At 45.3% G+C, this 20,567-nt stretch overlaps 1 protein-coding gene across 2 annotated transcripts in view; it reads left to right on the top strand.

Moving 5' to 3' along the window:
* The window catches only part of LOC137541413 (interleukin-17D-like), a 38,323-nt gene extending 33,912 nt beyond the window's left edge, over window positions 1-4,411 (top strand). For both annotated transcript variants that reach the window (XM_068262689.1, XM_068262688.1), the window contains exon 3: window positions 3,456-4,411. In XM_068262689.1, coding sequence (XP_068118790.1) covers window positions 3,456-3,672 — 217 coding nt within the window. In that variant the 3' untranslated portion in view covers window positions 3,673-4,411. The remainder of the gene's footprint in view (window positions 1-3,455) is intronic.
* The last annotated feature ends 16,156 nt before the right edge of the window (window positions 4,412-20,567 follow it).

Below are 20,567 nucleotides of genomic sequence, written 5' to 3' on the forward strand. Positions count from 1 at the left end.
CTGTGATTCAATAAACTGTGATAACTCATACCACGGCCGTTATCGCAGGCATTTTCGCGTGATTGCAAATTTGCGTGCGCAATCGCGAATTATCATGCAAAATTCGCAATTGTGCGCAATAATTCACGATTGCACAAAAACATGAAAATGCTCGTGAAGACGGCCAAGATATGAGTTATCACCTTTAGTGTTTGCTGAAGTCCACATAACAGCTGCACAGAGATAGGTTGTGAGATTTTATGTAAGCGACTGGTCCTGTCACAGCGTTTTCTTGATGCATTGCCCCAACCTTTATTAAATTTCAGCGCTTGAAGCTGAATGCTAGAAATTCCATGCAGAAAGTGAATACCAGATAACCCCTCCCCAGCCTCTGTACAGCTTGTCATTAGCAGCACTGTCATTCAAGATAAACAACATACCCAAATCTCTGAGCCAAAGAGGAGAGGTCATGTGACTGCAATGTACATTATCTCTGACTACACATTTTCACACTTACCTAGATGCCTTGCCTGGAACCTGAAGTGAAAGGAATAAGGAAGCTGCCATCTTATTCCCTATAAAAAATGCCACTCACCTGGCTGTCATGAATAGGGATGGCCAATGAGATGCAAATAATTTTGAGTCGATGCAAGATTATGCAAATTTATGCAGCTTGAAAATGGACCAATCGAATTTTACCTCAGCAGAATTTGATTGGTTTGTCTTCAAACCGCATAAATTAGCATAGTGCTACATCAACTCAAAATTATTTGCATCTCATTGACCATTCTATTTCCTAGTCATGCTGAGCTTTCGGTTTGAGTTGTTTTTGCGCCTCACACCTGCAACAAGCATGCAGCCAGTGAAGTCAGACAAGAGTGAGGGCCAGTGCACACCATTTTGAAGTGATTTTTCAGAGATTCTAGGCATGTGCCTAGCGATTTTCTAATCATGCCTACCGATTTTTGGAGTGTTTTATTGTAGTTTTTATTTTTTGTTACAGTAGAGCTGTAACTGAAAAGCTACTGTAACAGAAACGCTTGGAATATCGCTCTGATCTAGCGCTTTTCAGAGCGATTTTCCACTCTCCTATACTCAACATTGAAGCTGAATCGCCTCAGAAATCAGCAGAAATGCTGCAGGACCCGCGTTTGCGTGTTGCTCTGTGGTTTTTAAAGGCGCTCAGAAGCGCTCTTGGTGTGCACTAGCCCTCACAGCATCTGATCTGCGTGCTCATTCTAGGCCAGCAATTTAACCAATTAACGACCACCTAACGCCGATAAGCGTCGGCAGGTCGTTAGGGGTTTAGCATGGAAACGGCCGCTGTTTGAGCGGCCGTTCCATGTCAGTTCACGGAGGGTGCCTCCGTGAACAGCCTGCGAGCCACCGATCGGCTCGCAAGCTAAATGTTAACACGCGGGGAAGAAATCCCCGCTGTTTACATCATATGGTGCTGCTGCGCAGCAGCGCCGTAAAGGAGATCGGCGATCCCCGGCATCTGATTGGCCGGGGATCGCCGGCATATGATAGGCTGAAGCCTATCAGCACCGGCGCAGGACGGATGTCCATCCTGCGCCGCCCAGGGAAAGGAGGGGAAGGAGGGAAAGCCAGGGAGGGCGGAAAATGCTGCTTAGGGGGGCTTTAAGGAGCCCCCCCCCCCCTGCTAGGCACATGTGAGCGGCAACGATCAGACCCCCCCAGCAGGACATCCCCCTAGTGGGGAAAAAAGGGGGGGAAGTCTGATTGCCCTGCGTGCCTGCTGATCTGTGCTGTGGGCTGGGGAGCCCACGCAGCACAGATCAGCAAGAATTCCCGTGGTCCATTTAAAGTATAAAAGGCAGAGCATAAGCACAGAAGTGAGACAACTGGCATTGCTTATTAGAGAATGAAGATGGCAGCCTGTGCACTCCCCTCACTTTAGGTTCCCTTTAGAGTCTCAACAACGTCAGTGTAATTAATTATGGGGAGCGAAATACTTCATTGGGTGAATATTTTGGCCATCTTTTACTTTTAGGGTAGCTTAGGCTTAGATGCTAGGCTGAGGGGATTGGTAAAGATATGAAGAGTACAGTTTCATGTGTGTGGGGCAAGTGGTGTATGGAAGTGTAGGCTACATCAGAGGGGTGATTGCTAGGACAGTAGGACATGGATAAATAAAAATGTTTTAACATTTTGTGGGAGTGTGATTAGCTGTAGCTTAGCAATAGGGGATGCAGAGGTTGCCCCCACAATGGGGACCGCTGGATCCAAAGGGGTCCCACCTGGGGCTCTTCTTGCACTAACACCCGTACACACCCCAGACTTAAAGAGAAACTCCAGTGAAAATAATGTACTAAAAAAGTGCTTCATGCTTACAATAATTAAGTATACATTATTTAGTCAGTGTTTGCCCATTGAAAAAGCTTTCCTCTCCCTGATTTACATTCTGACATTTATCACATGGTGACATTTTTACTGCTGGCAGGTGATATCAGTGGAAGGAAAAGCTACTTGCTTTTTTGGCACAATGCAACAAGGCTCCCACAGTGTTATGTCAGAACCATGGTCCTGACATCACACTGTGGGAGGGGTTTCAGCACAATATCAGCCATAAAGAGCCTCCTGATGACCTGCTTGAGAAAAAGAATCGATTTCTCATGGGAAAGGGGGTATCAGCTACTGATTGGGATGAAGTTCAATTCTCGGTCACGGTTTATCTTTAAGTCGGCTGAGGCAGCCGATAATGAGCGCCTCAGCCCATAATCAGGCATGTGGATGGCAGCTGGCAACCCCCGGCTCCCAACCAGTGGGTGATTCACCGGGTAGATCTACTCATCCCCAGTAACGCCGATTGCCACCCCCCTGATCCCATTGTTAATGCCACTCCCTCACCTGCTGAGTGACATCATGCATGCGCCGTTTGCCGTTCCTTCGTTGTCCTTCCGCCACACCCTGCATAGCAACACAGCACATTATAAGCTGCACAGCTGACGCGTGTGTGTGCAGCCGGCCCAGCGGTCAGGTGCTGATCCCCGGCGGGGATCATCAAACGTGTCTATGCACCTTTAGCTTTCATCAGTTCTGGAGATAAAGATAACCTCTATTTGGTGCTTTGAGTAGAGGTAATCATTAACGCACAATTCAAGCAGATTTCTAGACTTGGTATCGTGATTATTATACATACACTGATGGGGAGCATGGGGTACATTTTGCATTAAGGCCTGTGGCTCTATAACTATATCACAGGGGATTAGTATTTTATATTTGTTTATTTTGGGGGGTGGGATTGCTTGGTAATAAACAAAAAATAATATGTTATATCTCGGTAGATTTGGCGGAGATGGGAGGGGCACAAATATAGCTGGAAGCTTTTTCCAATACACTGAAAGTTCCAATGCCAGAACCAGTTCTACCAAGCTCATTGCTCAATCCACCAATATGTGAATGAAGGATAATCAGACACTTACCAGCCTATCTCTCTTTTTATTTGTTTGTAGAATCAATGAAGATCTGAACAGATATCCCCAGATGATTGTTGAGGCCTACTGCCTCTGCAAAGGATGCGTTTCATCCAAATCCAACCACATGGTCAGCGAGCACTTCTTCAAAGAAGTGCCCGTCTTATACAAGTCCTCCAAGTGCAAGAAATCAAGATACATCTACAAACTGCGCTACATTCCCATCGCTCAGTTCTGCGTCTGTCGATTTCGCTAAACGGCTTACTAAATGGTCACTTCGATTTGGGATAACAGAGATTCTGGCTTTAGGATTATAGCTACAGCGTTGAGATCTTTGCTCTTTGTGAATATACGGTAACTCTTGTTGGGTGGATCCACTTTATATCCAAGTTATATAGGATTCGACACAAGAAAATCCAGGCTTCTGTTGAAGATGTTTTTGTTTAGTTTTGGGGTCTTTGGAATCTGACATTTAGGAAAAGGATAATTTCAACAAAGGCTATGACACCAAAAGTGTGCAAGTTGAGACTGTAAGAAGACTAATCAGAAATAAAAGGCCTTCAAATCACTGAAGATCTGCACGGTTGAGGCAGCTGATGTTTTTGATATCCATGAGTTCTTTGTAATTCTTTTTTTTTATTCTTTTTTGTACACGGTGTTATTATACTAAATTTGCAGTTGTTTCATTTTTTTTCTTGAGAAGCTGGAAGTCTTTAATCTGAAACAAACTTGGACACAGATGTATATTATTTACCACCGGCTCTATATTTAGAATTCTAGAAGGACTTTGGCATTAACTCTTTCTTCCTTTGACTGAAGCGAACTCTAGAGTCTTCTTGAAGATGTTAAATCTTTAGCGCATATGGACATTCATGATTGGTTGTATATATGGATATATGCATATGGTACTCAGCTAAGTTTTTTTTCTGTGTTTTTACACTTTTTAATGTACAGATATATCTTTTAATAATAAAATGAAGAAAATGAAAAAGTCAGGTGTGACTCTTATTGTGGTTCTGCACCATCCTGACCATAAGTGATCTTGGGGTGCCCAAAGGTCTTCTGTGGTAATGTTTTACCATGAACAAATGATTATAAGTAGCATAATGCAGGACTTCCAAAGGTCTCCAGAACCCATATCTTGAATTAAACATGGGTTCTGGAGACCCAGAAATGGACCCATAGCAGAGTAGACAGCATGCCTAGAATCCAATCCTCCTCAGACTTCTCTGATATAGCATTTTATTGGCAGATGTGGAGTAATACCATGTAACCAATGAATCACTGATTAACAGGGCTATAGGGGCCCGCTCCTCCTCCATCCCCCTCTTGTGCAGGGAGCGCTGTTATGTTTACCAAGTCCACTCTGTATTAGGTCTTCTCCTGGCATCTGCACATTGCATGCTGACCTCCCGAGGCTCCTGATGCATGTCACATCATCAGGAGCCTCAGGGTGGCAGTATAGAGTGCGCAGCTCCTGGGAGGAAGAGGTGACCAGATGCAGTGTGGACTAGGTAAATAAATCAGCTCTCCCTGCACTTACTCTACACAAGAGGAGGGGGGAATGATGTGGGGGGGGGGGGCATGATAATTTTGCTGGAGGACCCGAGCTGATGATGTTATGCCTCTACATAGAAGCATTAAAGCACACCTAACACAAGGTATGCTGGATCCATATACCTTTGTGTGTTGTCCTTTACGCTCGTTGTTCCCACTGGTTCCAATAATCACTCCTTACAAAAAAATAAGTTACTTTTGGCTAAAGTCAAATTTTTAGACACAAAGAGGCAGGCCTCCGATTCTCACCTTCTTCATCAGCCCATTCACTCCCCTTAAAGGGAATGTCCGAGCTGCATAAAAGAAGGACATTCTTCCTCCAGCCCCTAGCATCCGCTACATCCCTCGCCGCAGTTCCGCTCTCACCTACTGGCTCCTGGAACCTGATTCTGCAGAGGCCGACACAGTACACTCCACATCACGTACGAGTGACAGCGGCGCTGGCGCAGTAGAGGACGACCTGGCGAGGTCAGCCTCTGCACCATCGTGAACCAGGAGCCAGCAGCTTAGGGCGGAGCTGCGGCGAGGGACATAGCGGCTGCTAGGGGCTGGAGTAAGCCCCGGTTAAATAGATGTACTTTTTTATGCAGCTCAGATATTACCTTTAAGAAAAAGGAATGGAAGATTGGTGGGAGGGAGGGATCATCACAGCAAGCCCGCCTCTTCCTGTCTGAAAATTGGACTTTAGCCAAAAGTCAATTTTTTTCAAGGAAAGATTACAGGGGCCTGGTGATTTTTCTGTGAGCCACAACAAGTTGCAATTCTGCCAGCCAGGAAGCCTTTATTAAAAAAATGTTATACAACAGTCCTCAGCCATTCTGCTCCAGCACTATCTACCATGCCTGAGCCAGATCATGAGGCTTCAATGGTCTTCTTTACGTTATGCAGTTGATGTATTGTTCCCAGTGCAACCTCATGTCTTGATGGACCAAACAACAATCACAATGTCTAAAGAACCCCCAACTGATCCTAATTTTTCATAAGAAAATAGGGTAATGATAATTAAATAATACCAGTAAAAGTAAATTAGTTATCAGTCGTAGAACATGTTTAATTACTTTACTATATTCAGGCAATGGCATATCTGCCAGTATTTGTACCACCATTCCCTGAGTGTCTACATAGCTGCATCCAATTAGAGGAATGAGATCTGGTAGATATGCACTGCACTGTATTAGGGGGTTCTCCTGCCCCTATAAATCCATGCCATCTCAAAATGAATTGACCACTAGGTTTTCACATAGTATACACTGTTATTGACAATATTTTACATACAGCTAAATCAGACATGACTTTTTTGGGCCTTTGGAGAACTACCTAATTTCAAGCAAACTACAGCCTCATTAAATATACACAACTCCGTCAGAGAGGGTATAGCACTTAATTAACATAATTAATTGCAGAATAAATAAGTTGTACTGCCCTAATAATAAATATATAAGGGATTTATATAATATAAGGGATTTGTTCTGCTAAGAGTTAGGACTAGTTTACACAAATCATGAATCACGATTTTTCGGCAGAAAATTGCGCGTTTTTTACAACGATTTGTGACTTGCGATTCTCATTCAATAGAATGAGAATACCAATGCAATTGCACTAAAATACTGCACGCAGCGAGTGTCTGCAGTGAGGATGATCCCATGGGGGATACATTAGTCACAGCGCTTTGTTGATCACTGGGGATCAGTCCATATAAAATGCCAGCTAGATACAGTGGAACCCCAGTTAGTGCCAATCACACCTACTAAAAGTTCATATGGTGCCAATATAGCATCAGTCTATAAAACTGCCATTCAGTCCACCTTAAGCAACTCCTGGTAGCATTTTCAGTGCTTCCAAACTCAATGCACTCTTAATTAAGGTACCTTTGGAAGCATGAACTCTACTCTAAGTAAATCCTCTCCAGGAAATCTACAACAATTAAAATGCGCTCAAAGTAAGGCTGGGGCTTCCTATAGCATATCTTAAAAGCACATTGACCACTGAGAGGTCCACACCCACTTACGAGCACTGTGCGAGAAATCGCAAATGGCCTGGAATTTGCCAAATTGTGGGAGTGCGTGATTTCACTGCAGTTCCCAGAATGATAGCGATTTGGCTCTGCAGCCACTGTTATGACCACTCCAGGATCATTCCTAAAATGCTGCAAGCAGTGAACACTGCAAGTGAGACCACCCCGATAGGGATCCACTGGTGTATCGCTTTGCAGATCACTGGCAATAAGTACTAAGGAGGAGCACAACTTGGCCAGAGGTTAAAGAAGAATGGCCTAAGTTAGAATGTATGTTTGTCTGAAAAAGTGAGTTCAAAGGTTGAGAGTGACAGATGTGTTTTGTAAGGGAATTCCAGAGGAGTGGTGAGAATGATGAGAAATCTTGTATATGTGAATGAGAGGAGTCATTTCTAGAAGAGGACAGAAGATGGTCTTGCGCAGAGCAGAGATTGTGGTTGGTATGGTATCTGGAAACTAGTGAGGAGATGTATGGGGGAGAAAGAGAAAGGTATGTACTGAACTAAATCACTGTTAAAAAAAATCTGTACTCTAATATTCTTACAATAAAAAGCATACCATTCTATTCCTTATTTTCTCCTGTGCCCTCTGTGCTGTTTCTGCCACTCCCTGCTGCAATCCTGGTTTGTAATTAACAGTTTTAGGCAGTGTTTACAAACAAAAGACTGGCTTCTAACCACAGTATCATAGGCTGAGAACTAGCTTACTGTGTGACTCATGCAGAGCTTGGAGGGGGTGTGTAAAGCTTCTGCCAATGACAAGCAGTGCTGCACATTCCACACTTTCCAGCCTCAGCCCAACAGACACGACAGAGGAAAGGAGATAAGATTTATTACAGAGACAGTACAAGTAGGAAAGGCTGCAGTAAGACAGGCCACATTAGAACAGGTATAGGAACTTATAGCATAGAAGAAATAAGGCTTAACATTTTGTTACAGAGTCTCTTTAAGAGAAAAATCAGCAGTCTTAGCACTACAGAAGCTATGGTTTAGCCTGAGCTGAGCCAGTTTCAGGAACAACTTAAATAAAAGCAAGAATATTGTGTAGGTGGTTGGAGATATTAAGGTGTGTACAGTTTACTCGTCCACCTACAAGAAACTTACTGACTCACCAGTTACACCAGCTCACAACTTCTTATTCAGGTTTACTTGTTTATGACTTAAAGAAAAATAGTCAAAGGTGAAACAGGTTGAAATGACACAGGTTGAAATGACCTGAGGCATATGTCCACAAGTTCATCATTAACTGCTGCTTACTGCAATGGTGATCAGTGTGTCCCTGTAATAAAATTAGAAGAAAGACAAAGAGCGCACACTCTGCGCAGAGCATCAGTCAGAGAGCCGGGGTGGGATGACCTCACCTGTTCTGGTGGCTGGTATGCCCATATGGGTATACCAACTTGCTGGCTTGCTTCCCACTCAGCCGAGGAATGGTTATCACTAGCAGAGCCTCGGGGACCTCCTTGACGGAATCGCTAGCAGTAGTACTGAGAGAGAGAGGAGAGGACATGTCTGAGGTTCTGCTCGTGATGCACAGTCCCTGGCTGAGTGGGATGCAAATCTGCAAGCTGGTATACCTGTATGGGCACACCAGCCACCAGAACATGTGAGATCATTACAACCCCGGCTCTCTGACTGATGCTTTGCGGCCTAAGTGTGTGCTCCTTCTTCTAGTGCCTGCCTTGTCCTAACTGGTTTCTCAGAGCAGAACCCACAGCCACTGACCAATCACCCTTACCTCACCGATCGCTCCCCTGGGGCTCCCCAAGAGTACTTTTTCCTCTGTAATAAAATGTCTTAGTTGCATGGATGATCAGGGTGCCAATTTAATATAAAGTATCCTAAAAAAGCTTTGATGATCAGTGTACCTCTACTTCACAAGCAACGTCCCCACGCACATGGCTAAACAGAACGTTTATTTGTGCATGTTGGTGGTCACTGGTCAATATATCATATACCCTGTCAAGACCCTTATTTATACAAGTGATAGATGAACAGGATAGGCTCTACAGCAGTGGTCCTCAAACTAAGGCCCGCGGGCCGAATGTGGCCCCCTGAGGCTTTTTTACCGGCCCCCCACGCAAAATGTATTACTTATAGATGCGGTCAGCTACATCTTTAAATATTGATGGTCCGTATATAGAGTTGGGCCGAGCCTCCGATTTTAGGTTCGCGAACTTTCGCAAAAGGTTCGGTTCGCGAAAAAGTTCGCAAACCGCAATAGACTTCAATGGGGAGGCGAACTTTCAAAGTTTTAAAACATTCTATCAGCTGGAAAAATGATAGAAAACATGTTTCAAAAGCTCTAATACCTGGAGCAACACCTAATTGAGTGAAATACACATCACTGCTGGAGGACCCACCTCCCTCCCTCCTCCAAGCAAGGTCCTTTATACCATTTGCCTACCTACACTTATTAGTTATGGGACAGCTGCTACACACTCTGCTAGGGAGATTTTATCCTCCCTTCTACCCTTCTACCTATTCCCTCCTCCCTCCTACCGGAGGGAGGAGGGTCTCTTCTGCCAGGGAATTATACTATTTTAAAAACCAGTATACATCATACCATAGCTGGGAATACATACATGAGTATACATCATACCATAGCTGGGGATACATACATGAGTATACATCATACCATAGCTGGGAATCGAACCCAGATCTCACTGTGTGGTGGGCACGTCACCCTAAGCACTGTACCACTACAGAAGTAAGTGAAGCTTGCCTAAAATTTAACATTTATGCTCAACGCAATAGAACCATTAGGTTGCTTAAAGGAGAACTGTAGTGAGAGGTATATGGAGGCTGCCATATTGATTTCCTTTTAAGCTATACCAGTTGCCTGGCAGCCCTGCTGATCTATTTGGCTGCAGTAGTGTGAATCACACCAGAAACAAGCATGCAGCTAATCTTGTCAGATCTTACAAAAATGTCAAACACCAGATCATACCATAGCTGGGAATCGAACCCAGATCTCACTGTGTGGTGGGCACGTCACCCTAAGCACTGTACCACTACAGAAGTAAGTGAAGCTTGCCTAAAATTTAACATTTATGCTCAATGCAATAGAACCATTAGGTTGCTTAAAGGAGAACTGTAGTGAAAGGTATATGGAGGCTACCATATTGATTTCCTTTTAACCACTTGAGGACCCACCCTTTACCCCCCCTTAAGGACCAGCGCTGTCTTAGCTGATCTGTGCTGGGTGGGCTCTGCAGCCCACTAGGGGGATGATGTGCTGGGGGGGTCTGATCGCTCCTGCCTGCCGGGTGTTGCGGGGGGGGCACCTCAAAGCCCCCCTCCGCGGCGAAATCCTCCCCCTTCCTCTCCTACCTGGCCCCCCCTGGAGATCCGGGCTGCACAGGACGCTATCCGTCCTGTGCAGCCAGTGACAGGCTGTCTCCTGTCACATGGCGGCGATCCCTGGCCGCTGATTGGCCGGGGATCACCGATCTGCCTTACGGCGCTGCTGCGCAGCAGCGCCGTACAATGTAAACAAAGCGGATTATTTCCGCTTGTGTTTACATTTAGCCTGCGAGCCGCCATCGGCGGCCCGCAGGCTATTCACGGAGCCCCCCGCCGTGAATTGACAGGAAGCAGCCGCTCGCACGAGCAGCTGCTTCCTGATTAATCAGCCTGCAGCTGGCGACGCAATACTGCGTCGCTGGTCCTGCAGCTGCCACTTTGCCGACGCACGGTATAAGCGTGCGGTCGGCAAGTGGTTAAGCAATACCAGTTACCTGGCTATCCTGCAGATCCTCTGCCTCCAATACTTTTAGCCCTAGACCCTGAACAAGCATGCAGCAGATCTGGTGTTTGACATTTTTGTAAGATCTGACAAGATTAGCTGCATGCTTGTTTCTGGTGTGATTCACACTACAGTGGCTGGATAGTGTACTGGTTAAGGGCTCTGCCTTTGACATGGGAGACCAGGGTTTGAATCCTGGCTAGGTCAAGTACCTATTCAGTAAGGAGTTCAAGGCAAGACTCCCTAACACTGCAGGGTGGCCTCTTGAGCGCGTCCCTGTGGCTGCAGCTCTTGAGCACTTTGAGTTTGACAGGAGAAAAGCGCTATACAAATGTTTGGATTATTATTACTGCAGCCAAATAGATCAGCAGGGCTGCCAGGCAACTGGTATAGCTTAAAAGGAAATCAATATGGCAGCCTCCATATACCTCTCACTACAGTTCTCCTTTAAGCAACCTAATGGTTCTATTGCGTTGAGCATAAATGTTAAATTTTAGGCAAGCTTCACTTACTACTGTAGTGGTACAGTGCTTAGGGTGACGTGCCCACCACACAGTGAGATCTGGGTTAGATTCCCGGCTATGGTATGATGTATACTGGTTTTTAAAATAGTATAATTCCCTGGCAGAAGAGACCCTCCTCCCTCCGGTAGGAGGGAGGAGGGAATAGGTAGAAGGGTAGAAGGGTAGAAGGGTAGAAGGGGTGGAGGGAGGGAGGGAGGGAGGTGGGAGGAGGGAGGCCAATTAAAATCTCCCTAGCATAGTGTGTAGCAGCTGTCCCATAACTAATTAGTGTAGGCAGACAACTGAGTCAAATGGTATAAAAGGACCTAGCTTGAAGGGAGGGTGGGTGGAGTCTTTAGCACTGAAAGCAGTGTGTTTCACAATAACATGTCTGCTGACAGTAAAATGGAGGCGAAAATGTTTGCTCAATACAGCTTTATGGGGCGAATCGAACTTCCGCAAAAGTTCGCCTGATGCAGGCGAACGCGAACCCCTAAAGTTCGCCTGGAACCGTTCGCCGGCGAACCGTTCGGCCCAACTCTATCCGTATATAGAATAGCAGTGCTGGCACCACCCATCCACATGGAAGCCAGAAAGCAGTAATTCACTGGTTTCCAATCAAATTACACATCAGGTGACACTGCTGTCCACTGCAGGTTGTCACCTGGGTATGCTTCACTGTCTGGCCCGCAAAGACTTCTACATCATTTTATGTATACTCCGGCCCCCCCCAGCAGTCTGAAGTATGTTGACCCGGCCCTCGACCCAAAATGTTTGGGGACCCCTGCTCTACAGAATTTGGGGTCTAAGACATGTGTGAATAATAAAATATAATACAGTCGCCTATTATTAACAAATATAAAGATTCTCTTGCAGGGCCGGGCAGAGGTTAGAGAGGCTACAGCCTCAGGGCGCAGTGTAGGAGGGGGAGCCCAACTCACTCAGCTATCATTCCCCCCCTATTGTGTTTGAAGAAGCAGAGAGAACTAAGAAAGGGGATACATGGCAGTGACTGCAAGCCAGATAACTAGAGATTAAGGTGTTGGGTGGTGTTATGGGCTCTGGACGCCTCTTAGTCTAATAGCAATCAGTGTGTGATGGCTGGAGTGGGAGGGTTGGAGGGGCGCACTTTAGTGCCTCATCTCTTAAACACACCCCACTAGCGCAAGAGAAAAGAAAAACATTTGGAGCTCCACTGAGTGGAGATCAATGACTGGACAACATTGGTATAATGTAATGTAATCAAAATAAACAGCCCTTATTCTACTCATCTTTTCTCCTAAGTTTTCTACTATGAGACAATTTTTCATTTTTTGTTAAAAATAACTTTTTCAGCACTCTACACAAAAGTACCAAAAATTAGCTGAAATGGTACTGTGAAAATTATTCTGAGCATTTTCTTGCCAGCAAGGTGGCTTTAAGGGATTTTATTTACAAGATGTGAAACTATCACCTAGGAGAAAACTTAGGAGACAACATGAATTGAATAAGGGGTGTCGTGTCTAAATCTATATTGATTGTCAAACATTAGTCTTAAAGAGGGATGAAACCCAAGTGCCATCTATGGTCTAAAACAGTAAATAAAACAAATAGGAAAACATGTAGGGGTGTGGCTATATTGTGAAGCTGAAGGCAGGGTTGCCAATACTTAGGGAGGGGCAGAAATGGGAGTGGGGCTGTACTAAATAGGGCAATATTTGAGTGTAGCTATACTACTGAAGGGCAGTATATATGGTTTTGCCTATATCTGACTGCAGAACTTGGGATTTGTGACTATATAGAAGGCATGGGGGAAGTATTTACACCAAGCTGAAGCACATGGTCAGCTATCTACCATATTTTTCAGCATATAAGATGCTCTGGACTATTAGATGCACCTAGGTTTAGGAGGCAAAAACCAGGGAAAAATATATACTAAACCTGGTGTGTCCATGGTCCAGGAGGAACATCTTGTAGATGTTCTCCCCAATTATTGTGTCCCCCTTGTACCTCATGTGTCCCCCATGTGAGTCCTTCTGTCCCCTGTGTGTGTCCTTCTGTCCCCCATGTGAGTCTTTCTGTCCCCCATGTGTGCCCTTCCCCATGTGTGCCTCCCACTGCCCCTTGTATCCCCTCCGCTGCCTCTTGTGTCCGATTCGCTGCCCCTTGTGTCCCCTCCACTGCCCCTTGTGTCCCCTGCGCTCCATGTGTATAGTTACAAGCAGAAGCAGCACGGCTGACCTGATCCATCAGCTCCAGCAGCAATCACAGACCTCTCCTCTCCTACACTGCTCCTCTAGTGCCAGCTTCTGCTGATTGCGTAATCAGCAGAAGCCAGCACTAGGGGAGCAATACAGGAGAGATCTGTGATCACTGCTGGAGCTGATGGATCAGGTGAGCTGGAGGGAACACAAGGGGAATCAAAGGAGGACACACAGGGACAATGTGTTCTTAAGTCGGAGATTCCCTGTATTTGGCATATGAGACGCAGGGACTTTTTCCCCCTTTTTGGGGGAGAAAATGTGAATCTTATTTGCCAAAAAATACGGTATCACTAAACGCTCTAAAGTTACAACTTCTTCTTATTGGTAAGAATTGGGCGTGGTCTTCCAGAAGGACCCCTTTAGTGTATTACACTCTGAAGTGAATTTTAGAAATATGAAACTCATTATGAAGATAAACAAAATGAAATTCCTTTATTCCACTCATCATCTGACCTTTCTCTGTATCTGGCCCTACCTGTTTTCCAGATTTTGTAGGCTGTATATAGAGCACTGAGCATTCTGTGGGTGGCACCTTGTTGTGTGGGTTTCCATGGGTGTGAGTTATATGTTAAGGAGTAATGATTGATTATTTGGCTATAATAATTCTTGGCAGCAGGGTGTGGTGTGTGTATGTGCATGTTTACCTTAGTTTAAAAAATCAGATCATATACGTACTATGTTAAAGATGTCAGAGACAGCTTACATGACATGAGGTGTTATTAAAGAGGCCCACAGCCAACAGTTACACTGCACATAAATCAATACATTGAAGTGGTATGAAATACTAAACTACATTTTTGCTCTAAAACATTAAATATTGATAAAAATGAATAAAAAACCATTAAAAGGTCTAATGTCATTCAATGCATATTTTACACTTCACTGAAGCAAATTGATAAGATTGGAAGATGAAGGAACGATTATCAGATTGTCTTGTAATTAAGTAAATGCAGTGCAAATACATTATAGAATGTTTCTGCTTCCAAAAATTGTCTGCATTGTTTACACATATTAGTTGAACACAATCTGATGATTTTGGTACGGCAACAGCAATCGTATCAAGTCACATGGCATCATGTAACCTAACAAGAAGACTCAGGCGAGACAAAGCTGAATGACAGTGGGCAGCTAAAGAGAAGCGTGGACCTTTTACTCAGGGTTGCTAGTAAACTACGCCAGCGCGAATCTACGCATCGTAGTACGCAACTACGCATTGTAGTTCGTAGGCGAAGTTTAAGAACTACACATACGCATTTCCGCGTAGTCGTAGTCCCGCTATGCGTAGCTTCGCCCGCTACGCGTAGTTGACGTATGTATTGCGAAGTCAACTACGCGTGCGGTAACTGCATCTACATAGATCATTGCGCATGCACAGAAATTTTATTGCCCTTTATACGCATACAATTCCGCATTGGATGGTGGAATGTATGCTTATATTAGTTTAAATATGCGCATAGTTAGCAGATTATTGCGGAAATGTTTCCGTATAAGGGCATAAGCGGTCGCATCAACTACGCTACGCACTACGTGGAGCTTGCGTATTTTAACGCGTAGTCTACAGTATGCTAACATAGCGAAGTTGCAGGTTTCGGAGCCGTAGATTGTGAAGCGTATTTGCGTAAAAATACGCTTAGTTCCAGCGTAGCAAAGTTGGCTGACTACGACCATCCCTGCTTTTACTCCTCTATTGTTCAACTCTGAACACTAAGGGGGGGGGGGGGTGACCTCAATGTTATAGGACATGTTGGCATGTTGGGGTAATGATGGCACAAGATGGGGAATAATGGTAGTGGCCACACTTGTTACGGGGGGAGGGAGGAATGCTGGCAGCATTTTTTATTGGGAAGGGGAGGAATAGTGACAGCACTTATTGAGAAAGGAGAAGGAGTGGTGGTCAAACTCACTATGTGGGAGATTTGTGAAAGGACGTGCACAACAGACAGAGCTGTCTTTTAATTTAAGCCAAAGGAAAAAAAAAAAAAAACTTACCAAGATGCCACCAGACTGGCATGGCGGAGGTTAGAGCCCTGCAATATAAATGTTCTGTGTCTTGTCTTGTATCTAATTCAGGTTTTCATGAGTACCTTTTCAACTTGCAACAGGAAATCCCCTAGCTTAACAGATCCTTGCAAATAGCAGCCAATCTTTAACTGGTCAAAGAAATAATGTAAGAGTGAACAGAGGCGCCAGCTGGATAAAAGGTTCTAAAAGGCTTAAAATCCCTCAGGAGGTGGTGGTGGACTCGCCTCCCCGAAGTAGACAAGATACCGTCAGTTTTATGATGGTATATAATAAACCTGTTGTCATAAAACTGACGGTATCTTGTCTGCTTCGGGGAGGCGAGTCCACCACCACCTCCTGAGGGATTTTAAGCCTTTTAGAACCTTTTATCCTGCTGGCGCCTCTGTTCGCTCTTACATTATCAATATCCACCCCTGGTGGAGGGGTTGATCCCCATTTTTCCTTATCTACAGAGAGCGACTTTTAATCCTGAGTGAGGACAGGTCTAATCTCCTCACCTGCCTATACAGTGGTTACCTAGGCGGTAACCCACGTTTGTTTGTATATACATTATATACTTTTCATTTCCAACCCCTTGTTTTGCATACTACACTATATTGGGATCTCTGTATTTAGTTGTCTTTATGGTCAAAGAAATAGTGGAGATTTTCTTTACATAATTCTGGATGGTGACACCCCTTGACCGGGCCCACACATACCAAGACATTCTATCACTGGCCAAATATCTGGGGCCATTCTTTTGAATCATTATCTTTTTAAAACTAGGTTTCAGGACAAACAGTCTCAGCCCTGGGATGTGTCATCTTTTGGTATGAAGCCCATTAAGGGGCCAGCTGCGTGCCTTATAAGTAAGACACGGCCAGATTTACCATAAGGCTCTGTAGGCTTATGCCCACAGGTGCTTGATGATACAAAAGCAACTTACTCTGCACCTCGAGTGACTCCCTCCCTCCTTCCCTAAGCAGAGTCCTGAGCAGAGTGTAAATGAGAGGTTACTCACCCGGGCTCTCAGCATTCCACTGATGAGATCTACCTTCAGCTGAGGGCAACTTAATATGAGGGTACCTCTGGCAACTTAACACTAAGGGGCACCTGTAGCTACATATGACAAGCAATGGAAGTAAGGGAAAAGTGAGAGTTGGGCCAGCCAGCACACTTACGGTGGAGTTTGTAGGTTCATGAATGGTGAAGTCTAAGGTGCCATGACATCTGTAGGCTCTTGTAAGGTAAATCCAGGCCTGGAGAAAGAGGTCTAACAACTCTAATGGCCACAATATTTGATGCAGGCTTGAGACCAGACTGAATGATCAGATCTGCTTTAAAGTAAAAGGTCATAGAGGTGGGGGAGTGTCAAAATATTGTGAGGTTCAGAATGCTGGTATTCAAGGCGAATGTAGGATTTTTTTTGTAAATATGTAGACTGGATCTGCCCATTCCAGCTTCCGTGCCAATCTATTGATACTTACTCTTCATATCCAACGGAATCCTCTAGTCAAATACTAAAACCAGGAAGGTCCCCCTAGCGGTGACACAGGACTCAGAACTACGCAAGCGCAATTCGACACTCCCATCTGCAGGGTTCGGAATCACTTAGCGCCTTTTGAAGGAACTTTGAGAAGGCTGCGAAGAAAAGAGTGTGGTCGTTTGACTCAACTCCCCTCATTCTTTATCCTAAAAGTTTTTTGATTCGAAGAAAAGAGGACTGGGCATGGGAAATGGGGGGGGGGGGGGGGACCCGAGGCAAACAAGCAGTGCCAGGACACTAAGTAGAAGGTAATCTAGCCCACCATGGACTTGCGGCAATAGGTTTCTCCCCAATTTAGGGGTATTTTAAGGGGATCTCAGTTCTCTCACGGTCCTGATCTGTCTGTGCTGCAGCTTTAGCTGAACATAACCTTTGATTATGTACTCCAACCCAGGTTCTTTTTGCATCAAAACTCTCTTGAGGCCCTCATTTGCACTGTAATTGGTACAATTAGGTTGGCAGGTGGCAATTAAGCCACAGAGGAAACTAGGAGGAGGCGTGTAAAATTTGTGTTCTGTATTAATTATCAAGGATGACGACGTTGTTGCGTGATGTCTACATACTCGGATGCCAACGGTATAACAAATTCCTGGTGAACTAAGGACAGTCCAGTGTGTTTTTCTTTCAGATAGGCAACTGCCCAGGGTCCCATAGCCAGTGATGCCCTCCAGGTCTCCCCTCAGCTAATAGTGGTCCCTGCAAAGTACTCATGGCATTGAAGTGAACTCACCTGTTCAGACAGCGCGCTTCCTCCTGTGTCCAGCCGTCTTCATCCTCACCAGCGCCCATTCTTTGTGACCTGGCGACATGATACATAAGTACATACATGCTGGCAAACCATGGAGAACGGGAACCTGCTGAGATAGAGATGGAAGGACACAGGAGGGAGCGCATCGGCCGGACATGTGAGTGAACTCTGCTGCCATGAGTACTCTGCAGGCGAGTCAGGTTGTTTCGGTGCCTGCTGGGTGTTGTGCAGTGCCTGATTTGGGCACCGCCTTGGGCTGTAATATGGCTATAGCAGTGCAGGTGAAATGACAATAAAGCCACCGTAATTCGAGTGTCAGCAATGACCGGACCCCAAATTACATGGCAAAAAGAAAAAACTGGGTAATCAGCTGTGTAATATATTTGATGTATTCCCCTATCTTACCTAGCTCAGGGAGAGTTGTACTTCGGCTTCTAGCCGCGTCGAAAATGCACACAGCTGAAACATATGAACGCTCTGCAGAGGCCCAGGGGAGCTCTACTGGCTTCAGGGGAGACTAAGAGGGCCCATCTGCTGACACTGGGGCCCGAGGGGGACAATACTATATGCGGTGGTATTGGCAGTTCTATAGATTTTATTCTGAAATCTATTAACAATATATGTGTAGTGTGTGGCAGGAATAGATCCCCCTCTGATCACATTCTGATCCGAAAGGGAATTATATTTTGGTTAAATCGTATGCCCATCTGTAAGTGTATGGGTACCTTAAGGCCAGGCAGTGGTGTACCTACCATAAGGCTGCAAGTGCTCACAGCACTGGGTGTAGCCATGGCTAGGGGTTCTGCTGTGGTGCTCAGTCACTGTGTTCTTCCACCTGGGACCTTTTTTCATAGTTTGGGCAACATTCGGGAAAATAGCAGCAGGCAGTGCATGGGACTGTACTACTTCCTGCACTAGATGTAACACCCCTCCCCCTTCCTGTTCCGTGGGCAATGTGTTTCCTTGCTCTCTACACACAGCCTGCAGTGAGTGAATGTGCAGAGCAGCAGGGTGAGTAAAGAGAATGATTGCTGTCTTGCAGCTGGGACATTAGCAGGGAGAGGTGTCAGGATGTGTTTAATGCTTCAGAAGTTGCCTGTCATTAGTAGCCATGTGCATTGGCTGATGTAATATCAGAGTGCCCTAGACTATTGATTATTTATCCTGATCAGAGTAATTAATAATCAATAATGCAGGGCAGTCTGCTGTTTCAGAAGCCAGTGAAACAGGTGCTGACTGACGACTTCTGTAGTGAGCAGAGAAGCGAGCTCCAGGCAATTTAGATTAGCTTGATTGCAGGTAATCTTATCTCTTTTCCCAGCTCCTCCTCCCACCCTGTTGTCTTACCCATGACCCTTTTCCTCTTTCCTGCTTTTTTTTAGTGGCTTCTTTTAACAGCATGTCCCTGACAAACCGCACTGGTGATGTTTGCAGTCCTGGTGAGAGGTCTTTCTGCCATTTCTTCTCTCCCACCAGGCTCTCTGTCTTGTGCCTCTACCTCTTTATCTCCCCCCCCCCCCATGCTTCCCCCTCTTTCGTATGTCCCCCTTTTCTGATTGTCCTCAGAGGAGCTCACAATCTAATCATACTATAGTCATAGTTTAATGCCGTACCATATTTTTATTGTATATTTTTATATTGCTGATATCTTCTGCAGCACTGTATAACGTACAGAGTTTCATAATGGGGGGTGTCTGTAAATAATCAGCACCGGGTGTCAAATTCCGTAGGAACGTCACTGGGCCAGGGGCGTAACAATAAATCATTAGGCTTCCACAGGAAAAACTTTGGTGGTGCCCCGGAATGGTCACACGCTTTCCCTTGCCGACTCCTTGTGCCCTTCACAGCCTGGGGGCCCACCTGGCCAGGGTCAAAAAACAAGTGTGGACATCTTAATCTTCACATCCATAACAAGTGTAGCAACAAAAACACCTGATCTGGAGGATGGACCCCTATATCAGAGGGAGTGAAGTAGTAGTAAGACCCCTTTATAGCTCTGGGACCCCCTGTGATTACAGGAGCTGCTCCCATCTAGTTACGCCCCTGCTTTATGCCAATTCCCTGTAAACCCTTTTGCACAAAGCATAGTAGTTAATCCGCCCATTTCAGATCTGTTTCACTTTCAAAACAATGAAATTACAGGAAATGCTGTGTATCTGAGAAGTCATCTTAAACCGGTTATGAGAACTGAGACAGTCAGGGCATCTGGGAAATATAGGAAAAAACATGAGTGGGAGGGGAACTGTCGGGGTAACCCACATCTGTTTCGGGCCTGTCAGCAGAGGGAATTTTTCCACCTATCTTCTTCTGTAGAGTCCTCTCCGAGCAGCAATTACAAATGTTCACATCGTTACTGAACCCCAGGCAAATACAACCCACGCAGGACATTCTGAAAATGTGAAACATCTGACTTGGGCAAAGCCTTGCACATTATATCCCTGCAAAACCAAACGCTGCAGTCTGCAGAACATAGTTTTCTCGATACAGTAGAGTCTCGGTCACAGGGGGTAACTAGAAATCATGAGGCCTCCCAGCATGGGGCCCAGCTATGCTCACACCCTCTCCCTTGCCTACGCTTGGTGACTCTCCCAGCCTGGGGGCCCATCTTGTCATAAAACATGTGTGGACATCATCATCTTCACACCCATAACAAGTGTAGCAAACAAAAAAAAATAAACCTGATCTGAAGGATGGGGCCCTTTATAGCAGGAGTGAAGTTATAATTGGGGTACCTTACGGGTTTCAAGGCCCCGGTCATGCCCCTTTTCACTTAGCAGCACCTTGCTACGTGA

The sequence above is a fragment of the Hyperolius riggenbachi genome, chromosome 12 (assembly GCF_040937935.1).
Source record: "Hyperolius riggenbachi isolate aHypRig1 chromosome 12, aHypRig1.pri, whole genome shotgun sequence".
NCBI lineage: Eukaryota > Metazoa > Chordata > Amphibia > Anura > Hyperoliidae > Hyperolius > Hyperolius riggenbachi.